This window comes from Gordionus sp. m RMFG-2023, chromosome 4 (genome assembly GCF_954871325.1).
Source record: "Gordionus sp. m RMFG-2023 chromosome 4, tfGorSpeb1-WG-v2, whole genome shotgun sequence".
In the NCBI taxonomy this organism is placed as follows: Eukaryota; Metazoa; Nematomorpha; class Gordioida; order Chordodea; family Parachordodidae; genus Gordionus; species Gordionus sp. m RMFG-2023.
This window is the reverse complement of record NC_088778.1, coordinates 16,065,956-16,090,641: the sequence shown is the minus strand read 5'-3', so window position 1 is coordinate 16,090,641 and position 24,686 is coordinate 16,065,956. Positions and strand designations below refer to the sequence as shown.

Here is a 24,686-nt window from a genome sequence, read left to right as displayed (position 1 = left end):
TTGTTAGCCACATATAATTTCTTTCTACTACTCCTTAAATATTTTTGTCTAATTTCGGCAGGTTCGTATTGTAAGGATTTGTTAACCACATATATTAATTAAAGAGATCAGGAGAGGAAAAGAGTTCAATGACATATGTATTTTTAACAAAGTTCATTGATTTGAAAATGACCTTAAATTAAAATAAAAAAAGAAACGCTTATCGGGTCATGTATACAAAATCTATTAAATTCATAAAAATTAAACAATTTATTAATATATATGATTACAAATGCACATTTAATATTTAACCATTGATTTATTACGGGGTTATATAAATGTGAAATATAAGAGTCTTAATGGACATAGAGTAAAAATTATATATTAAAAAAGGACGAAGGAAAATCGATAAATTTAAACTTCTTAGAGGATATGGAGACTGGGTTTATGAAGGGTGGGCGTATCGCAGTTGCATACTGTGAATAATATTTTTAACGTCATCAATATATATTTGTTTTTTAATTTATTTTTTTTATAAAAATATCACTATGTGAATTTTGGTTTTAAGTTGGAAAAATAAAATATTGATATTATTGGTTGTTTGAAAAGTTATTGGTAGGTGTGTTGGGTGATGAGAATTATAATTAAGGTTTTTTGTAGCGTCCAACAAAATCAGGCGAAAATTTTGTAAATCGAAAATGATATCAAAAGAAAATTTTATATTGATAAAATGCCTTATTGGCATATTAAATATGATTTCTGTGAAAAATAAGCTCTCCGGCATACCATTTTATCTGCATAGGAATTTTTATCTGATAATTCCTTAGGATTTATCAAATTTGCTCAATAACCCTCTACAATCCCCTAACTTAATCCACTAGATTAGCATTTATTTTTCTAAAAAAAAGGATCAATCTATTTCTAAAAAATTTGAGGACATTAAGTTCCATATACCCTTAAAATATAAAATTCTATTTAAACGAGTGGCGCAGAATTATATAGTTTTAAAACGTGACGTTTTTATGCGTCACATGGTAAATATTCAATTTTTGCTCATATTTCTAAATTTTCTCTTTTCTTACCAAAATATTGATATAGGTTATAATTAATATACATACTTTTACAGACGGTGTAAAAATAAAATATTATTTATTAATGATATAAAATTTGGTGTGCCAATAAAGGCACTCCATGGAATTGGAATAATACTAGGGATGTACGATATTTTTTATCGGATCGGGCCGATATTTCATCTTTTTAAAATACAGGTTATCGGCCAATATTGTAAAATTTTCCGATCCAATAAAGCGTCTTCATTTTTAGAATTTGTTTCAAATTTCATAATATATTTGTTTGCTATTTATTTGTAAATAGATTAATGTTATTATATAAATGAATGATTTATCAATAAAAATATTTTATATACTTTTAGATTCATGAGTATAAACAATAACTGTTATAATATTATTAAATGAATTATACTATGGTATAGTTAAATTATAGATATTATACTATTAAATGGTATATGAGATGAGTAGATGTATGTAGTGATGCAAAATCACTCCGTTTGAGCCGATTTTTAAAAATGGTATTGACTAAGCCTCGAGATTTAGCTAATAGATGTTCAAACCTTTGTGCCACCTATGAGCAAATATTCAGACTTGCGTAATATTTTTCTCGATAATGAGTTAGCCGTTTTTTAAAATCGACTCAAATTAAATTAAAACGATTATTGTTTACAGAGCACAAAATTAAATATGACGGATCAGTTATCTGCCGACGTCAATTTAATATCGGTAATATCGAATAGGCCTCCGAAAAGTGTTATTGGTACATCCCCAAATTATACAAATGAAAATATATTCGTATTCGTAAAATATAAATATAATCGATAATTCATTTGTAGACCTAAATATACGCACAAAGATTAGTCCAATTAAAATAGTAATCGATTAAATGTATTATTGGTATTCGATCTATCTTTATAATTGTGTTGGTCATTTTCGTAAAATAAAATAATTCGTTCTACAATCCTGAGGTAATATAAATGGTCTCAAAATATTTCAAAATTTTAAAATATTATATAACTACACATTCGCAAAACCACTCCAACTATCATATAAAATAAATACGAGATTGGTCTCACAAAATATGTTGTTAAAATTAGCTGAAGTGGGGCCAATTTCCTCATTGTTGGTAAACAGCTCTTTTTGGGCAACGTCGCTGATACAAACATTGGATGAATGGTTTAATGACAAATCTTTCAAACATTCAAGCCTAGCTCGAGTTGCCATGGTAGCAAATTTCTCCGATTTTTGAGCTGAATTATCCGCGTTTATACCTAATATATTTTTGTGTTTAGATTATATTGTCAATATTGTTTAAAATATAATATTTATTCTTATATTTCCAAGGAGAAGTTATTATATATGGGCAGTTTTTAAATTTTGATTGCGAATTTTTTAAAAAAATTAATTACTCAGTTATTTAATTATTATTTTAGTTTTTTTATTGTTTGGAAAGTCTTTGAATATTTGTGTATTTTTTATTTGCAATTTTATCATTGTTTGTTTTTATTTATCCTAACAATTTTTTTAATAAATTTGCAGTTTTTTTAAATTCGATTTTTCGATCATAAGATAATATATTATATTTTATAGAAAGATAAATATTTTATTAAAATAAATAATACTAAGATAAAATAACCTAAATATTAATTTTTGCTTTAAAAAATATTTGTTTATATGGAAATCTACTCTTAAAGAGCAAGATAACTATCATTTTAACACAAAAACGAAAAAACAACGTTTGTTTCTTTTCCCGTCAAAAACGGTTACAAAAAAAAAGTTTTTTGATCCCTAATAATATCTAATAAAATTATATGAAATTTAAATTCATAAAATAGGTATTTTATAAGCTGGATATATTTGTGATAAAGTAAAAATTTATCTAAAAACGTGCTAAATAAAGGAATTTAATTTGTAAAATAGTAAAATAATTTGTTTTAAATGTGAAGATCTGATTTATAGGAAATGTATTCCAGTAAAATAAATTTCCTATAAATTTCAGATAATTTGGTCAACTTTTTTAATTTAATAAAGCAGGAAAATGCGTATTGTCACAAAATTTTCATCTCCAGAAGAATTATTAAATTATTCCTCCTATCTATGATAAAATTTTCAAGAACGATGGGTATTAGATTTGGTACCAGATCGGCACCGGTAAAAAAAATGTAAAATAAAAATAGCCAATTCTATAAAAATAATAATTTTGGCTCATACATAATTATAAATATCTTTAAAATAACGATAATGCGTAATTATTATTCTTTATAATCTAACATTTAGCGAGTAAAAAGTTTCGAAAATCCGTAGGATCGTCAAATATTCCATCATCAGGTAAAAGTGGCCCAAATGGTTCTACATCCTTTGACCTCGATACTGCCATTCTATTTTATTTTTAACAATTTATTCTATATTTATGTTGTAATAATGAGATTGAGATACCTACGTGATTTATATTTTTAAGACTAATTAAAAATGTATAAAAAGCATTCTAAGTCTAAATTGAATACATAGATCAAGTTATTATAACATAATTATGAGCCAAAATAATTTGTCAGATTTTTCTTAAACTTACATGCCAAATAGATCATTTTGAAAAAAAATATTTTAAATTTAAGATGTAAAATTTTATAAATAAATAAAGAATACTGCATATTTATAGAATGGATCAGAACTTTATATACAATGTTGTGCAGATTTAATTTAAAACATTTTCATATTTTTTAATTTCGTTTGTAAATAAAATTATTTAAATTGTAAAAATTGATAAGAATATATAAATATGTTATTTTAACAATTTTTTGCAAGTCAAATAATTTTATTTTCAAATAAATTAAAAAATATGGAAATGTTTTCCATCAAATCTGGTCAACACTGTAAATGAAATAAAATTATATCAAAATTTCTGACCAAAAATTAATTGTGCCAAATGATTACCAAGTTAGATCTTCCCTCCAAGTCCCATCTCATAAATAAAGAATAATTAAATTTTCTAGATTGACATTAACCCTAATTTTTTATAATGAATAAAATGAATTTACAATCTGTCTTTTAATAATCAAGGTTACGCATTTTAAAAGTCTGATAGGAGGTGGGTTAATATTCAATTCTCAAAAAATAACTACTTGTAACTGGGAAATGTTTCACCACAGTAACCAATGGGGCGATCATTACTAAATGAGAGTATCGGCTTCACTACCAAGAAAACGTGTTGAAAGTGAGAACGTATGCGTTTGGGGGAGAAAGGAGTAGAAGAAAGTGCAACTTGGGTAGATGTAGTTAACCTTGAGTTTGAAGTAGAGGAATGTGATTGAGAATTGGAAGGTAAGGTGTAGTCAGCTGGCGGGTCTTGGAATACTATAGTAACGACGTCATTGCCAATATGCCTCTTGCGGGGTAACTGTTGTCGATTATTGGGAGTGAATGGGAGCAAAGTTGATACATGAAACATAACTTGCACGTCGGGAGGGATCGACGTATATAGCGAATAAAGACCCGTTGATTCAGCTATGATAAAGTAAAATATGGCGTATAATGTGTTTTAAAAAAATGACATGACTATATGATTGCATTTTAAAAAATTAAATATGTTTGAGTTAAGGGTTAGTCGAAAAAAAGAGAAGAAAACGCAAAATGTTATGTTAATATAGATTAAATTCGAATAATCATAGTACGTGCATTGACTGATTAATATCTTAGACTAGTGTTGTTAAACGGCTCATTTTGAGCCGATTTTTATAAACGGCTAACTCAATATTTTAACCAGAAAAATATTATACAAGTCCTAAGATTTTTGCTCATAGGTGGAACAAAGGTTTGAACCTATATCAAAGAAATCTCGAGGCTTAGACAATTATTTTCTGGCTAAAATATTGAGTTAGCATTTTTAAAAATCGGCTCAAATCGAACCGTTTAACTACACTATCTTAGACAGTTCACATATAAAATTACTCAAATGTTCATAATTAAATTTCCTGAAATTTAGAGGATACATACTAGAATACATTTTTGACAAAATCGGATTTTCATAATGTCACTGACGTATCCCGGGATTTTTGTAAGGGAAACCTTTAGATGGTTTTCTTAACTATAAATTTTATTTGATATTTTTAAATCATTTCCCGTTTCCGCCCACCTTTGGTTAAGCTAATGTATAATGTTTAAAAAAACGTATCAACTTTATTGTGCTATTGCTTTAAATCATTTATTTAAATTTTAATAATCTATTTTTTCTGAAAATACATTCAAAATGTGTTAAATACTTATCCAATAAATATCAGGCAATTGTAAAATATTAAACACATTGACTATCAGGAGAGGACTGGCCATAAAACCAAGTGGGCATTTTGCCCACGAGGCAGCGAAAAAATGTCTATTTTTGAGGCCGATCAGTAAAAAAATGAAAAAAAGAGGCCGATCAGGAAAAATATATTCTTTCTTTTTATCATATAAGTTATGACTTTCTCATATCGTTTTCATATATATGTATATATAAAGTAATCATTTTAGCATTTAGAATGTCATACTAATTTTTTGAGAATTATCATTTAGATGCTATTTATGGTTTTTATTTTAACAAAAAAAAGCGTTTTTCTTTAAATGAAAGTCTTTATACATTATTTTAAAATCTTCAATTAGCTTTAAAATGATAAATGAAAAGAATCGAGAGATTCGCAATAATATCCATGTAATTAAACAAATATTTGAAATAATAAAGTTTTCATGTAAAACAATTTAAGGATTAGACCACAATAAAACACTTAACAATCTTGAAAATATAATACAAATTATATTAAAAATTGGTAAAATATTTAGAAACCATTCAGAAAAGGCTATTTTTAAAAGCAAACGTAGAAAATGAAAGCTGAAACTTCAAGATAAATAAAAATTCAAGGGAAGAAATTCCCTAATAATTTTAAGTCAAAGACAACCGTTATAAGTTAATGGTTCTCGGTAAAATTAAGAATTTAATATAATAGGTAGCAAACATTAGTTTGCAAATATATAGTACATGAGAGCAGCTGATCTTGGCGAAAATAATTATTTGGGTAAATGTGGCTGTTTAGTTACAAATAAATAGGTGAAACAAGGTGGTAAGCACGTGAAAAAGACCTTAGATAGTTATATGATAAAGAGAAAAGCAAAAACTAACCTTATAACTAGCTAAATCTTTAATTGAAAATCTGGGTAAATTTAAAACGTTAAATTCACTTTGATTTTTTTGAAATACAAGGCAACTCTATTATATCTACATACTAAAAATTTGAAGATTTACAAAATGAAATGCTATCAACTAAAATAATTCTAACAAGGAAAATAGCGATGAATGCAAAGATGAACGTCCGAAGATCCAAATAATATATATTTTTATAGAATTTCATCCTATAAATGATCAAATTATAAATAGTTTAACAGCCAAAATATTTTCGGTGAATAAAGAGTTTATATATGTGCAATATTAGTATTCGAAAAATTTTAATAAAATAAATATCTAAGGTATTTCTGAAAAGCCTTAAAGAAAGTTACACAATTTGAAAATGTATTCAGCGACAAATTAGGACTTGATTTGTCTTCATTTGTCAGTATTTATAAAGATTTAATAAGCATGTTAATGAAAATATTGATGATATAATTTGTGATAGTGAGGAATCTAATGAGAGTTGAAATATTACAAGATAAAAATAACTCCAACCAAGTGTAATCAATGATGTGTTTATAAGAATCTTTGATGCTATGATATGCACACAATCAGTTTTATAGTGCAATATGTAATAATTTTATATGTGCAATTCATATTATTTTCTGTGTAATATTTATTTAATTATAGGCGCTATTGCGTTAAGTATGTTTTTATGTTCAATTAGTATGATATTATATGTGTAATTCTTAAAATAAAATATGGATTATCATTTCATAGAGTAGAAATGTGATAACTGTAATATTGTATTTAACCAATCGTTTTAGGCATTTTTTCCCAAAAATATAAGAAAGAATAAAAACATGTAAAATATGAACAAGCCAATAAAAGGGTCCCGGCATAAGGTTGGGTAAAAGCGAGCCGAAGGCCCACAAATGGGAGTATGGAGGCGAAACCTCCATAAAAATGAGGGTTGACAAAGACGTACTTCGCGAATTGACTAACGAAATATATAAGAATATATTTTTAATTTTTAAATTTCAAAATATTGTAATTTAAAAGGTCAAAACTTTTGGTATCCAATTCACCCTTGTATTTATCAAACCCCTTGAGTAGTACCTTATCCCCTAAGAGTTTTAAGAATTGTTCAAAGTAAGAGCTAGTTGTTTCTATATTGTGTTATTATTATAAAATGATTAAAAATAACATTGAGACAATTTTAAAGATTAAAATGTTTGTAGTATCAAAAACAGAAAAGTGTCAGCGCTTTTATAAAAAAAAATTCAAAATTAAGTTATTTGACAATTTGTTTTTTTCTTATGATTAAAATATTTTATCAAGTTGCTCAAATTCTTATCATTTAATCAATTTTTTTTTAATTTTAAGTGTCCTAAATTAGTTTATTTTGAGATGTGCGCTGAGCACGTGCCTTTATATATCGACTCTATTGTAAAACTTTACTTGAAATGAAGGCGTTTTTATCATAATATATATATATGTGGTATTGGGATATGGAATCATGTGGGATTCGGAGTCCTAAAGTTGGGATTCGAAATCTTGAATCCCCACGTTTTATTTGGAATCTTGTTTTTTTAAATATATTTTTTCTAAATATTTAAAACCTATGGGGATTTAGAATATTTTTTTAAAACAATTAAATAATATTTTTTTTCTTCCTTTTTTTGCCGCCTAACCGGCACTAGAGATATTTTGTTATAATAAATAAATTATATAATCAAAAAGGATAAGAGAATGTTTAAAAAAGTAAATAGTATAAAATTAAGGAATATAATGAATGAAAAGGAATAAGGTTAAAAGACATTTTTTTGTAAATTTATAATCATAAATATTTTCATATATTTTTAAAAATTTTATTGCAACAATTCAATGCAATATGACATTTCGTTGAACATTTGATGTTGTTCTTAAAACTCGCACCTTTTATTCATGCAACCCATTTTGCAATTGTATAACGATGTTTTCCCATATTATGTGACATTCCGGAAAGTTCCTAAATATTTTTAGTAGTTTAGATAAAAAATTAATACATTTTATATACATGAATTAATTTGAGGAATATATATGGTTACTATAAAAATAGCTTAAATTGCCTATGATTGATATATTTTTGTGAGGAACTTCAACATTCTTTAATTTTAGAGTTTAATATAGACTAGAAGCTATAAATGAAATTCTTCCAGCGCACGTTCCTACCCATTATTTTGTTCAATTTTTAATACTTTCCCTTCTAAATTTTTAGGACAGATATTTGTTATATCTGTCCTATGGATAGATAATATCAAGTGATGACCTAAGATAAAGTTATTTTGTCCAGTTATTTGAGAATAAATTATGTTTTGACGCCCACGATCATTTAAATATAAAATAAAAGAAGGGGTCCTTTTTAAAATATTAGAAATACTATTCCCAATATTATTGACAGCACAACTATTTTTCCATGTAATTTTATGGCCAACATTTTTTGAACAAGGACTATTAGTAATATTATGAACAATTCGAAAGCGCGAATCTTTGATTGAAACCTTTTCTATTTTAGTAGCAATTAGGGATGTACGATATTTAATATCGGATCGGGCCGATATTTTACCTATTTTAAAATATCGATTATCGGCAAATATTATAAAATTTTCTGATCCGATCAGATACAAAATGGCGTTTTTAACAAAAATAAAATATTATTTAAAAAAAAGTTATATAATCCAAATCCATTTTTATGTTAAATTTTTTTAATAGTAATAATTAGTTAATAAACATTCTGCCATATTGTTATTTTTTTGCATTCTGTTTATAAAAGTGTGCAATAATCTCTCAGAATCTGTTTTTAGTGAAGCTAGTGATATAGTCCCCATCACCGCAGACTGACCTCTGATAAATTGAAACTTTTTGTATTTCTAAAAAGAAATCTTTGATGTATTAATTTTAAATATTTATTTCAAATTTTATAATATATTTGTTTATTACTTATTATGTAAATAGATTAATGTTATTACTTATTATATAAATAAGTGATTTTTCAATTAAAATATTTTATATACTTTTAGAATTGCAATTGAATTGAATATAAACTAACTGATCATTATAATATATTTAAATGACATGTTATGGTATAGTTAAATTATAGATGTTATACTAATAAAAAGTATATTAAAAATTAAAACCATTGGTATCTTTACAACAAAATTAGATAAGATATCGGATAGGTAATCGGCCGATATCAATTTAATATCGGGAATATCGGATAGGCCTCCAAAAAGTGGTATGGGTACACCTCTAGTAGCAATGCATATAGCTTCACATAATTTTCCTCATTGATAAACAATAAAAAAAGTGATGGAATCGTTAAAAATATTATCTACATTACTTTCCTTATATTTTGAATAGATTTGTATTTTGGTGTTTGAATATGTTTTATATAAATTATATTCTGTAACTGTTTTGGGTAAAAAATTTGACGCATTAAAAAAAATTTTAAGCTAAGATTAAAAATAAAATAATTGTATATTAATATAAATTTTCAAATGTAATAATTTAAATATTCCATGAAAAAAAATCCCGTCCAATAAGATTCTTAATTCATATTAAAATAAATTTCATTTCAAAATGTAATTATTTAGAAATTCTATGATAAAAAATCTCGCCCAATATAATTAATAATTATTATTAAAATTAAAATTATAGATTCATATCAGTTATTTCAGAGACCTGCAGGTCCGCCCCTAAGCCCAGCCCGGGTATACACGGGTCATGTCGTATTTTAATTTTTTTAATATAAATACCCAGGCTGGGCCGTATATTTTAAACCCAAATATTTTAAATCGCCATTAAAAACAAATATAATAAAAAAAATCCGGGCCGAGCCGTGCAAATGGCACCTCTGCAGGTCTCTGGGTTATTTTATTTCTAAAAATTTAGAAGGGAAAGTATTAAAAATTGAACAAAATATGGGTATGAACGTGTGCTGAATTTCAGCACCATTCATTGCCTCTAGTCTATATAAAACTATAAAATAAATGATTTTGAAATGCCTAACAAAGATATATCAATTATAGGTAATTTAGCTATTTTTATACATATACTCCTCAAATTAAATCATGTACATAAAATATATTAATTATTTATTTAAACTGCTAAAAATATTTGGGAGCTTCCGGAATGTCACAAACTATGGGAAAACATGTTGCATGAATACAAGGTGTTAGTGTCTCAAGAACAACCTTAAATTTCAACAAAATGTCATATAGCATTGAAAAATTGTTGCAATAAATAAAAATTTTTTAATTCTGATTTTTTTAAAATATATATTCATGTGAAAATATTTAGTATTTCGGATAAATTTACAAAAACAAAAATGTTTTATTTTTCATTCATTATATGCATTAATTTTTTACTATTAACTTTTTTTTTAATTTTCTTTTTAAATCCCTTATTTTGGCCTTTTAATTATATGGTGCCAGCCAGACGGCAAAAAAGGGAAGAAAAAGTAATTATATTATTTATTTATTTTTCATGGGGATATAAAACGTGGGGGCATATAATGAATGAAAAATAAGGTTAAACATTTTTGATTTTGTAAATTTATATGAAATATGAAATATTTTTACATGAATATATATTTTTAAAAAATCCGAGCAACAATTTTTCAATGCTATATGACATTTTGTTGAAATCTAAGGTTGTTCTTGAGACACTAACACCTTTTATTCATGCAATCCATTTTGCAATTGCATAACGATGTTATCCCATAGTTTGTGACATTCCGGAAGCTCCAGAATATTCCCCACGTTGAGATTCCGAATCCCACATGATTCCATATCCCAATACGACATATATATTATGCTCATATAAAATTTGATTTTTCAATATAAGTTTTAAAAATTTTTTTAAATGAATTAAAATAAATTTGATATTTAATTTTATAAATTATTAAAGAAATTAATAGTATTTTACCATTATTATACATTTCCTCTTCAGTTGTTTGACCAGATTTGCAATAGAGTACTCCAATTTTATAATTTCTTTTAATCTATATTTTTAAATATTTATATTAGCACAAAACAACTCGAAAAATAATAAATAAAATATTTTTTTTACCAATTGTTCATCGAACCTTATGAGCTTTTCTTCGATTTTAGCTGAATTAATAACATAATCCCATAATTTGAGACAATTGATATTGATAAAGGGGCAAACATACTCAATTACATCTTTATGCGAAACGATACATTGTTTATTGTTTGTTGGTATAATTTCTTCGGCAACGCTTCCTTTGATTGAGCACAACTAATATGAAAATACAATATATAAAATTTATAATATTTCTCATCTTTTTTTAAACTCAAAATAATTATTCCAACACAATTTATAGCCATCACCATCTTTCCATTTTATTTCTTGTATACAAGCAATACTAACATTTCTAAAAGTACCCATATAAATATCCAAAAATATAACATCATTTCAGCCCTCAGCCTTTATTATAATCAATATTTTGTTGTGCTCATTTAAAGTGATTAATAGCTCACTGGCAAGATCCGACTCACCAGGGGTAACAATGCCTCGGTTCAAAGATTTAATCAACCGATTTTAAAATTAAATTGGGAGTTAAATTGAGATCACTCTCATCTTTTAATTCAAATGCAAGATTATAAGTATAACCTAACTAAGGTGGCAATTACCATATTAATTGAGCAGATCAATATTTTCACAGTTTAATTAACTATAGCATCTTGATAATATAATAATTCTAATTATAAGACCCTATAGCAATAATTTTGCATTTTTAATATTTCGAAAATATAACTAGATTTGCCTAGACTTGTTCGCCGCGCCGAGGTCATGCCCTTTTTAGACATTTCACGGAGCGGCCAATTTTAAGTAGCGCGCCGCCAAATGGCGCTTTTTTATATCTTTAAATAGAACAAAAAACTTGTACAAAAATATTTATAGTAAATTAAAACTTATGCTAATATCAATATCATTTGCATTTCTTAAAATTTTTGGAAACAAAAAGCTAGAATTAATCTTTAGCAATTCTTGCTAGAAAAACACTTACCATTCTAGCTACCTCACCCCGAGTGAATGTATTTTCTCTATTGTTGGTTTGATATTAAACTCAAAAATATCTTCATTATCTCCAAGATAACTTGGATAAAATTATATTTTTACATAATAATTTATACTTCTGATATAAATTTAATTTGTAGCATTTATGTACCCATTATGGTATCCCTTTTTATAAATAATGTGCAATTTTCACTCATGTTGTTATGCATTCCTTAAGTTGATGATTCAATTCTTTATCTCCTGTTATAGATTTGTGAAAATTTATATTCATATTTTGTTTGGGGATGTATTTATATTTTGATTCTTAGGGTTAATTTTATTGGAAATAATATACAAACAAATTCACACAGTTTATCATGTATGTTTTATCGGCACGTCCATTTTTATTGCGCCGTCGGTATATGCAAACGCGCCATCTCAGCTGAATAAAAAAATCGGCGCACAGATTTACCCATAAAATAAAGATCATACATGTCATTTTTAATATATTTTTTTTTGAATTACCTTTTTTATTTTTCCTTTTAATTTAATGTTTTTAAAAAAGGTGTTTTTTAAAAATTGGAAATTTATAATAATTCTAAAAATTGAAAAATTAATATAACAGCATATAATCCTAACCCACTTTAGATAAAGTTCCTATAGGAAAGCATAATTTTTACAACACGAAGAGTAAGAAAGCTCTATTATATAAGAGAGATATATTAATATAAAAAATAAAAATAAACTTGATTTGTTCTCATGATGATATAGTAATTAAACATTTCGGAATTAATGTGATTAGAGTCTGGGTTAATAGCTTGGGCAGGTACACTATTTCGAACTAAACTAACTGCGATTGGGCCGAAATTTTCATCAATTCCGAAATAATTGGAATGTTCTAATAAATTAAATATGATTTTTATAAAAAGATATTCGATATGTATTGCAGAGGCAAATCTGTTTTTCTCGTGGGATCAAAATTTTAAAGAAAATAAAAAAAAGTTAACCAAAAATATTGTAAATGTTAAGATTCATGGAATTGAAATCAATCAACATACGACAAAATAAATGATGCATCTGAAGAGAATTTAAAAAACTAAAAAAAATATAATCTCTTAAACATGTAAAGTCATCAGTGATATTTATAGAAATTGAGTAACTTTATTAAAACTTGAACCAAATATTCGATTTTTTGAATAAGATTAATAATGTTTCCGCCATTTATTATTAATTTGAATATTCATTTTAAAAAAAATTTCATACATGTACTTTTTATTGTCCAACATTAAATTTTCCATTAATATTAAAGAAAATAAGTTAATTTCTAACTATATAATTATATATGTTATGTTGTAGGGGTTATGCAAATCTTTAAATTTAAATCATTTATAGCGTGGATATTTTAATTATAAAAGAACTCAATTTTGTCGGATTCGTATTCCAGCAAGTATAGAGTAGAGGTGAGCATTGTTTTGATTTTTTTTAACGCCCGCCCGCTAACTTATAATTTTTTAAAAAAAAATTACTCGCCCGCCTGCTAAATGTTTAAACATTCTAATAGCTGGTTTCGCTCTTTATTTATTTATTTTAATGTATTTTTAATTAAACATATATAATATGCAATATGATGAAATAAAACTCTCATTTTTAATAAATTGAAGTCTGTTCTACTCATTTCGCCTAAAAATTATTTAAATTCACCTACCCACGCCCGCTCATTACTTTAAAAAATTATTTAACCCGCTAGCCACCCGCCCAATGTTGCAAATATTTAGGAAACCCCGACTACGCCCGCCCGAAGTATGGGCGGGCGTGGGCAAGGGGAGCTAAAACCTACCCATTGCAGACCTCTAGTATAGAGTACCTACCCTGTGAATATCAGACAATTTTACAGTAAATTTTTGAACTACCATTAATTTATATTAATTTTTATAAATATATTTTCTAGGGATGTACCGATATTTTATATCGGATCGGGCCGATATTTCACCCATTTTAAAATATCGGTTATCAGCCATCATTATAAAATTTTCCGATCCGATATAAAATGGCGTCTTTAAAAAAATAATGTTGTAAAAAAAATTTTAAAAGTTATATTTAAAATCATTTATTTTTATAAATAAATTCGAAATCCATTTTTATTTATATTATTTATAATAATAATTAATTTATAAACATTCTGCCATATTGTTATTTTTTTGCGCATTCTGTTTATAAAAGTGTGCGATAATCTCTTCAGAATTTCTTTTTAGTGAAGCTGGTGATATTGACAGTTACCTTCGCTGCAGGCTGACCTCTGATAAATTTGAAATTTTGATATTTCTAAAATCTTCGATATATTAATGTTAAATATTATTTTAATTATTTATTTCAAATTTCATATTTGTTTACTACTTATTATGTATATAGATAAATGTTATATAAAAGTGATTTAACAATTTTATATACTTTTAGAATTGCAATTAAATTGAATATAAAATATAACTTGATCATTATAATATATTCAAATGACATATATTAGGGTAGAGTTAAATTATAGATGTTATACTAATAAAAAGTCTATTAAAAATTAAAACCATTGGTATCTTTACAGAATACAAAATTAGATATGAAATCGGATCGGTAATCGGCCGATATCAATTTAATATCGAGAATATCGGATCGGCCTCCAAAAAGTGATATCGGTACACCCCTAATATTTTCTATATATTAAAAAAAAATATATAAAATTTCATAGGAAAATTGTGTGATCTTAGGGATTAGGCATTTTATGCACTTGGAATATGAATCAGTTTACAATCAGGTTTAAAAGATAAAATGACAGGCTAGAAATGATTTCAGTTTTAAATCCTCTAGAAACTCGGGTCTAATGAATTTGCTAAACCCCTTCGAATATGATGTGAATAAGAAATAACAAATTAATTAAAATTTAATGTATGTATAAAATATACTATTTTTTTAGAAAATGAATTTGACCAAATTAATTAAATATATTGAAAATTTATTTATTTAAAAAATAAATTTCTAAAAACCGTTATGAACCGGTTTAAACTGGATTGTAGGTATTTATAATGTTCGGTTCTGAGAATTTCTTATAACGGTTAGGTTATAGTTCAAAAATTTATAACGGTTCATTTCGGTTTCGTAGTTCGGTCTGGTTCGACCTGCTTTTAAATATTTTTTTCTAATAATGATTATATAGTTAGCTAATTTAAAAAATTAAAATAAATGAAATAATTACCTCTTCCTAAAAAATAGATACGGTAAAAATAAGCGCCAGAGTCCCAATTTTCAATTATGTAACCGGATTTACTATGTATTTCGTTAAAGCCCATCATGCTTTTGTTTTTGATATTGAGAGCTGTCATGTTTCCCATAATTTGATTATTACCCATTCCGGTGGATACAATATCTATCACGATTTTGTCGCATAATTGCGGGGCGTGCTTCCTAAAATCTAACACGGAAATACCATTGCAAATTGGTTGCCTAGTCAAAGGAGATAAAAGTATTGATGTGCGGGGCGTCGCTTTAATTTGAGATGCAGAGAATCGGGATGAAATGGAAGATGAGGACAGTGAAGAATGGGATGAGATGGTATCATAATAATGACAAAAATTCTCTACGCGATGATGTCGATTGCCACTACCACAATAATTTTGATATACCCTCGAATCGCCACAATTATCTGACTCAGTTTTATCGCGGGTGAGAGTTCTATCCTTCGATTGAGAAAGGTATTTTTTACTGAGGTACCGGAAACTGACCAAGTCTAGGCATTCAAAGGATTCGCCACCAATTTCATTGCGAAAATAGGCGCAATTTTCGACGAGCTCATTTCCTCTTCCGTCCCCGATATCTAAAGTCCCAGACAGTTTCCTATCTGTGAAAAATATTTTATTCCTCGCCTTATAATCGAGCGAATCTTGGCTCGATTCGTTTGACATAGAATTTCGATCGTCGGTGTTTATAAGGTTATCACTGGTGCGGTCATTGCAGGGGCTTTGGTGTTTGAGTAAGAAGGTAGTGGCAGCTAGAGCGGCTGAGGCTCCCGTGAATACAGTTTTACGAGTAAACATATCTTGATGATTGTTGGAAGTTGAGCACCACTTCCTATAGTTAAGGCAATTATTATTGGAATTGCAGGATGGGTCGCCCGCTGATTCTGTCTTGTCCTTGGTGCGAAATGGACGCACGTTGCCTTTCATGAAATTATTTTGCAGGGAAGTTAATCGATTGGTGGAGGATCCCGCAAAGTTTTTGCCATCTTTGTTGTTGGCCAAAAATCGAAGAGATTTGATGTATAAAATGTATATTGCCACCACGCTTTGGGCATCAAGGTGTTCGAAATAACTTTTATCGAAGTGGCCAATTTTAAGAATAGAGTTTTTCTTTTTGAAATTGAGGGACCTTTCGCAAGATGAAGAATGGGAAATGGGTTTATGAATATTTTTACTCGATAGTATATCGTATGATTTCTGTGTACACATCGATAATTTTTTATGACTGTTTAATAGGTTTCGAGATAAAGATACATTGCTATCCGAGTTGTTGCTGCCCGAAGTCAATGAAGTATACTTGGAAACCGGTTGAGCATCGGAATCTATGGTATTAGTTTTTGAATCTTTATTGATTCGTCGTTTAACTGCTGGAAAATCGAGATTTTCGCCTGAATGATAAGACTCCGATAATAAAGGTCCAGAAGATGGGCAAAGATTAGTTAAGGATTCTGGTAAAATTATCGGCGATTTATTTGAATCATGGTCAACTTGAAAATTTATGTTTTCAGCAGAACAAGACCTACGCCTGTTGGTATCGTAAGCGTCATTTTTATTTATCGCGTCTCTCTCCATAGATTCGTTGATGGATTTATCAGTTTGTATTCCATTTTTACGCTTGGCGCTTGAGCGAAACGGAAACAAAAATTTGGAATATGGAATAAGCGTGCTAAATTTATGGTTCGAAAATTTGCGTTGGTGTGTTGACACGGACGAGGAAGATGATGAGGGGGACGATACGAATAAAATCGAATCCGAGGACGGGGAAGAGGTAATAGGGCATGCGTTGTTTGACGAAAAATCTTTATTCCGATCATTTTTATAACTTGCTATATTTTTTTAATTGACATTTTAAATTGTACTGATAATTTTTTAAAGGCTTATCCGATAATCAAGTTGATATTAATATTATCAATAAACCACATCAGCCATAGACATAGTCTTGCAACGGGGAGGGAGCATTTTTAGGTGGTTTTTCCCGTAAATTTTATTGGAAGACTTTAGGCTCACTTAATATTGGTAGGGTTACATTAAAATGATCATTTTGGTTTTCACCTTTTCTTTATTAAAATGTTTTCTTTGATGAAATTTTTGAATTATAGTCATTATTTTAAAATAAAATATTAACTTTTATTTATTTTTCTTTTAAATTTTTGTTTAGAGGCATATTGTATACCTTTTTGGGGGAGAGGGGAATGCGGAAGGGTGAGGGGAGGATTTTTTATTAGAGCATAATTTTATTTATGAAAACAGGCAAATAAAACGCCTCCCCCTGACTATGACATTAGCTAATTAGCTATATTTCTTTATTTTTATATAAGACAACGTACTAAATAATGTTTAAATAAATGAAGCAAATAATAATAATAAGAATTTTTATGGAAATAAAGCCGCGCTAATCATTGAAGAAATTATTAAAAAAATAATAAACGATAAGGAAGAAAAATATTAAAAACGACCAGAAATCATAATTTCCTTGCTCATTCGACATGGAATGGCTACTCTTTATCCATTCATTTATATTTAATCAATTTTATAACAGTTTGCAATGATGGTAAAATTATAATTAAAACATTTTTTTGCACTGATAAAGATAATTAATTTTACAATAATTTACCTATTGTGATAATTCATATCGTTTATTAGTGCTATATAGAAACGCGTTACTTAAGTGTCGTTGCTATTAATGGCGTTACTTTTTCCGATAATCGGTAACGGTGTTACTATTCCAAAAAGTAACGTACTAAAGTAACGTGTTAATTTTTACAAAAATAAATATAGAACCTAGTTTTTAAAACAAATTATAAGGGTATTTCATTTCATTTTCTTCTTTCAGTTATTATTTTTATTGGTTTATTAGATGTCTTCAATTATATTAGAGCAGTGTTAAAGATAATATGTGAATATCTTCATCATTACATTAAAGGCCAAATGGATAAACGATATAGTTTGAGGAAAGATATTCATATAGAGGAAATTAGTGCCACGCCTCATTCTCAATATAAAGGAAAAAGTGTTTTTCGATGATATGTCTGATGAACTATCTAAATTCATCAAGAAAAAAAGATACATCTTTAGAAAAAAAATCTTAACCAAATATTAAAACCAATTTAAAAATATAATATACCCCTGCCATCCTCAGCACCTAATGATCAGGTGTTTAGTAGAGCAAAAGCGATGCTGAGCGATAAATGATATAAAAGCTTTTAAAAACAATCATTAAAATTGTTTTAAAAAAAATTATCAGTATATTTATAGCTTAATATTAAAAAATCTATCCAATTATTTATTCATTCGAATTTTGGGATTTGTGTAATAAATATATTATATATATGTATATAAAGAAAATAATTTATTCAATCTTTATTACATGGTAACTGTCGGTACTTTAGGAAAAATTAAAGTAACCTTGCATTACTATTTTTGCAGAGTAATGTAAAATCCAAAGCCGTTACTTTATTGAATAACGTCGATAGCTATTAAAAAATATCGACCAATTTCGATATTTTAAAAAAAAGGAACGATTCGAGCCAATTGATATTAAAAAGTGCATCCTTAATTTTATAATATAAAAGGATATTATAATTTAAGATCCATAAAATTATTTATAAGGTTTTTAGATGTGATAAAAAAATTGAATAATAGAAGTATTTTATTTTATCTACAAACCATTTAAAGGGACATCGTTTATCAATATGGTACATGAATTTTTTTTGACGTTTCGGTATTTGAACTTGTGCTCCTGGCATGTATCACTTTTAAGAATCGCGGAGGTGTTTAATGCATTACGGTCTTTGAGGGAAAGACGTGATAGCTTATTCCTCATGAAAGATAATTTGGGGCTGAATGAGGAGCCGACCGATGAGAATGAGACGCAACCGGTAGATTTTTTATCCTCGTTCGTCGACATTTTAGCAGGTGAATTGGATCGACAAGACGATGATTGGGTCAAAACGGCATGGGTCGAAAGGAAATTTTGTGTAGTGTTTGGGTAGGTGTATACATTGAGAAAGTCATTAGTTTGATCGGAAGATCCTTTTAACAGAACCTCTGTATCGGTTAAGGTGTCATCTTTGTTTCTTGATATGGGTGAATTTGTGCATATATATTTTTTGTACTTTACCGGAGAGTTGTGTATATCGGGAATTAAATTAGAATAAAATTTGTCTTTGTATAATATTTTATCGAAAAATTTTATATTATCCGCTAAAAGTCTATTAGCGTAGTAAGAAGAACCCTCATCGTAATTGAAACGTTTCATGTTTTTATCGATTAAAATATTCGTGGGTGTCTTTTCATTGTCATAGGTGGGATATAAACGAGACGGGCTTTGCGCGTTGTTTGGGATCGTTTTAAAGAATCCGTGGTTATCTCCGTATGCGAAATACGGATCTTGCTTCTCGCCAGCGAACGCGGGAACAGAATGACTACTTTGATGATGGCAATAATGAGTAGGAGAAATGTTTTTTGCGTGAGCAGATGTAGTGGTTAAAATTAGGGAGTTATCTCTATTCGCGTCCCTGTCGAATGAATGGTTCTCCGTGATATTGCTGCAGGATTTTATTTTGCATATGGCGGTGGTTTTCGGTGAGATTCTAATGTTGTGATTTGGGGAGGATTCATTATCAGCCTGGTTCGTCGAATACACACTTATGATCTCTTTATTATTTTCAATATATTTATCGATTTCATTAAAACCCCAATTATTTCCCGTGGGCCATAGTACGTTTTTATTGAGTTTTATGTTATCCTCGTTTTCGTAAACAATATTCTTCCTAGTAATTCTATCGTTATAATTATTATCATTAAATCGATTATTAGGCTGTAATAAGCTCGCGTTGCTGTCCTTAAGAGAGATATGCTCGGAAAGCTGTTGATTCGATTTTGACTGAACTTCGATGTTTTTAAAAAGGGGCATGCTAGAATTACATAACTTTTGAGGCAACGAAGTAGTGTGGGGAAAAACACCCAAATTAACACAGGTCGATATTAACGGGTCTGCTAATTGATGACATTTAGAAAATTTGTAAGGGTTCGTTTTATTGTCCTCATCTCTGTTTGTGTCATACGACGTGTAATCGATGTAGTACTCGTTAGAGTTGGGTATGTTGGGATACGTATTAATAATGTATGGAAATTTTTTATTGACTACATCGTCTATCTTGTAATCCTTGGATTTATTATCGATAGATTCCATTAAAAATAGGCCGTTTTCGAGATCAGCTTCAGGTTTTGGTGGATTTAAAGCGAATTCAAATTTTTTATCATAGGTGCCTCTTCATATTCATTCGCGAATTATACGTACATCGCAGGTAGATAAGAGTAAAAAAAATAACGGATCTTAATCTATAATATAAGAAATGCATTAATAACCAACGAGTAAATAAATAAATTATAATATAATCACAAATTTAAATTAACTTATCTATATCTAGCATACAATGCTAGCAATAATACTAATTAAATTAATGTTAAAATCGTTTAATTTTTTCTTTATACTTCCTTTAAATCAAAAACGATCGATGACAAAAATTTAGATGGGTTTTGCTTTCTTTTTATATGTAAACTGAATAAATTTTAATTAGAGGAACAGCGGAGACACAAGATTTTCCACCTCTTTCTTTATTATAAAAAAATTTATAATTTTATAATCCAATAATTTAAATGTCGATAATAAAATCAGATTTATAAGTAAGAAATAGTATCCTACCGATTTCACAAATCAGTGAAAACCCAAATAAACGATCTTTTTTTAAAAAAATTGTTAAAAGTAGAGCTATGCCTATACTAATATCAGATCGGCACTGATTTTTAGCGTTTTAAAATATCGGATGGGCCGATGAAAAAACCGATCCGATATTTTTTAATTGGTTATTTTATAATGTATATAAAATCATATTATTTTTTTCATTTCATAATAATCTATAATATATATAAAAGCCTTGTCACAAAAATACCGTTACGCTGACACTGTCACACTTTCAATCTATAATATATATTTAAAAAATCGTTAATTTTGAAAAGTGCCTGTGGCCCAATCGGCATGAACGAACAAATCTGGATTATTGGACTTAGGTTCGAATCCCGGCAAAGGTTTTTTTCCATAATCTGGCAAAATGATTTTTTTTCTTAATCTGACAAAATTAATCAAATGGAAGTTACGATTCAAAGTTTGTAACTAGTTTAAAATTCAAACTATTATAGATATTCTGATATTTTAATTTTTACATTTTTTTAAAAAATTACCACAGAATCATATTAAACATTCATCCATCTTCCATTACCAACTAACTGAAAAATTTTTTTGATTTAATTACTATTTTATTATATTTTTAGATTCCTGCACAAGATACCATTCAATAAAAAGATACTGAAAATTCAACAATCAAATTGTACTAGAAATCAAAAGCAATGTATTATTGTTTCAAGATCCTTAACAGGAAATTTTTGTTTCATTTAGACATAACTGATACATTATATTATATTTATAGATTCCTGCCATTCAACAAAAAGATACTGAAAATCAACAATCAATGTAGTACTGAAAATCAAGAGCAATGTATTATTGTTTCAAGATCCTTAATAGTAAATTTTTGTCTCAAATTTAGACATAACTGATTAAGTGAATATAAGTTAAAATTCAAACTATTTAATAGGTATATATTTTTAAATTTTAATAATATATCAGCATAAGTAGAAAGCGAGACGGAGACAGGAACTTTGTCGGAGCAAGAAAAGACAAGAGCAAAGTCTTATTGCATCAATATCAAAGTGTAGTAGTACTGAAAATCAAGATCAATGTAATATTGCTTCAACATCCTTAACATGTCTCATATTTAATTTTATATTTAGAAATAAAATTTAGATTTACGATAGAAATCATATTGTGTAAAATATAAAATAGAAATGCTTGAAATTTTTTTAATTTTATATATGGGCTAGACCTTAGAGTGAAAATTTTCTTTTGCAGAAATCACCAGGCCTGATTAAAAAACCAAGCCAATGCAACTTTCATTGGTTTTATTTTTAATTGAATTATGACTTTTATATATTTTATTTCAATTCTCAACTAACAGAATTATTATGATCTTTGGCGGGCTTGAGAAAATTTTCCCAACTATATGGTTTTCAGAGATTTACCTATCTCCAGGCTTGGGAAAAAATTACAAAATTATTATGGGTTGGCGAGGTTTGAGAAAAAAAATTTCAGGCCAATGTCTGGTCCATATGTAAAATTAAAAAATTTTCAAGCATATCTATTTTATATTTTATCCAATATGATTTCTATCACAGATTTAAATTTTATTCTAAATATACAAATTAAATTTAAGATATTATAAAATTACAATAGAAATAAATGGAATAAAAAATTAAATTTAAGACATTGTTATTAAATTACAATAGAAATAAATAGCAAAATTTATGAAAGTTGCATGGGACTTGGTTTTTTAATCAGACCTGGCTATGTCTGCAAAAAAAAATTTCGGTCAATGTCTACCCCATATTTAAAATTAAAAAATTCCCAAGCATCTCTATTTTAAATTTTATTCAATATGATTTCTATCACAAATTTATTCTAAATATAAAATTAAATTTAAAACATTATTATTAAATTACAATATAGAAATAAATGGCAAAATATTGGGAAAGTTGCATGGGACATGGTTTTTTGATCAGGCCTGCTGTGTCTGCAAAACAAAATTTTGAGACCAATGTCTAGCCCATATTTAAAATGTAAAAATTTAGAAGCATCTCTATTTTAAATTTTACCCAATATGATTCCTATCACAAATTTAAATTTTGATATTTCTAATACCCTTAATGCTCACGGGTTACATTGCAACAATTTTATCTCTTTTTCTACTAAATTTTACTATAAAGCCTATTTAGTACCATATATACAAACTAACTAATTACCCCTCAACCCCGTCATTCTTGACGGGTTATTAGCTAGTAAATTAATAAAAAGAACTAATATACAATTTATTTGTAAAAAAATAGTTTAAAATTTTACACTATTTTTTTTATATTATCTGCAAAAAGAAAAGGATTTTAAAACATCTAACATGTCACATTCAGTTAGTGTTGCTAAACGGGTCGATTTAGCCAATTTTAAAAATAATTAACTAAAAATTTTAGCCAAGAGTACATTACCCATGTATTGATTTTCCCACAGATATCAGAAAGGATTGGATATCTGTTAGCGGAATTTCGAGGTATAGACAATAATATTTTGGTTAAAATTTTGATTTTGCCCTAGTCAATTTTTAAAAAGGGTTGTTAAACAACACTACATTCGCCCATAAACATTGCAAATATTGAATGAGAATATTAACTTATGAAAAATAAATAAAATAAAATACACTTAATCATTCGTGAAAGTTAGTTGTTTTTTTTTTAAATATTGATATATTTATGACATTGATACAAATGATAAATATAAAAATCAATATGAATATCAGATCGGTATAGGATAGGTTTTTTATTAATATGGTAAATATAAAAATCAATATAAATATCAGATCGGTATCGGATAGGTTTTTTAGTAATGTCGGAAAATATAGAATCCAGATGAGTGAGAAATTTGTGGATCGGCACAACCCTACTTAAAAAGTTCCTTGGAAACTCAATAAGATTCTTGAAAAGTCAAAAAGATTATAAAATTTTAAAATGATGGATGGTCCAGCATTTATTTTTGAAATTTTGTAGACTTGATATGCCCCATTCGCTGAAACAACAAAGGTGGAAGACTAAGAAGGCGAGAGAAAGGCCATATTAATTTCCTAAATTTTACCTTTCTATAATAAAATAATAGAATGCATTCCCATATTTCACAAAAATTGAAAAACAAATAGAATTTCAATAAATAATATCCATATTTTTAGAAAATTTTTAAAAAGAAATTATGAAAATTTAAGTCTAAACTTTTCGAAAGGATTTAAATTATGAAATTTTTAAAAATATTTGTTAAAAATAAATAAAATTGAGGATCTTTAAGATTTTTCTTAGTTATATTTTTGTATCGGGGGGGGGGGGGGGAGGGGTGATAGTTTTCACTTTCTATCATCTATCATGTTATAAAAAAATAATTTATGATTGAAGTGAGAATTTTAAACAAAAAACAAAACTAATACAAATAAATCAGAAAATTTTTCCCAAGAATAA

The 24,686-nt window shown here is 27.5% G+C and overlaps 1 protein-coding gene across 5 annotated transcripts in view; it reads right to left on the bottom strand.

Moving 5' to 3' along the window:
* LOC135928988 (uncharacterized) overlaps positions 1 to 24,686 on the bottom strand; it is a 52,932-nt gene that overhangs the window by 17,712 nt on the left and 10,534 nt on the right. For 4 of the 5 annotated variants that reach the window (XM_065465468.1, XM_065465469.1, XM_065465471.1 and 1 more), the window contains exons 2-10: positions 19,191 to 20,867; positions 15,485 to 17,350; positions 12,990 to 13,141; positions 11,293 to 11,481; positions 11,149 to 11,224; positions 7,251 to 7,349; positions 4,169 to 4,550; positions 3,321 to 3,427; positions 2,126 to 2,320 (exon numbers count right to left, since the gene is read on the bottom strand). In XM_065465468.1, the coding sequence (XP_065321540.1) occupies positions 2,126 to 2,320; positions 3,321 to 3,427; positions 4,169 to 4,550; positions 7,251 to 7,349; positions 11,149 to 11,224; positions 11,293 to 11,481; positions 12,990 to 13,141; positions 15,485 to 17,350; positions 19,191 to 20,718 (4,594 nt within the window). In that variant the 5' untranslated portion in view covers positions 20,719 to 20,867. The remainder of the gene's footprint in view (positions 1 to 2,125; positions 2,321 to 3,320; positions 3,428 to 4,168; positions 4,551 to 7,250; positions 7,350 to 11,148; positions 11,225 to 11,292; positions 11,482 to 12,989; positions 13,142 to 15,484; positions 17,351 to 19,190; positions 20,868 to 24,686) is intronic. The other variant, XM_065465470.1, reaches the window with a different exon arrangement.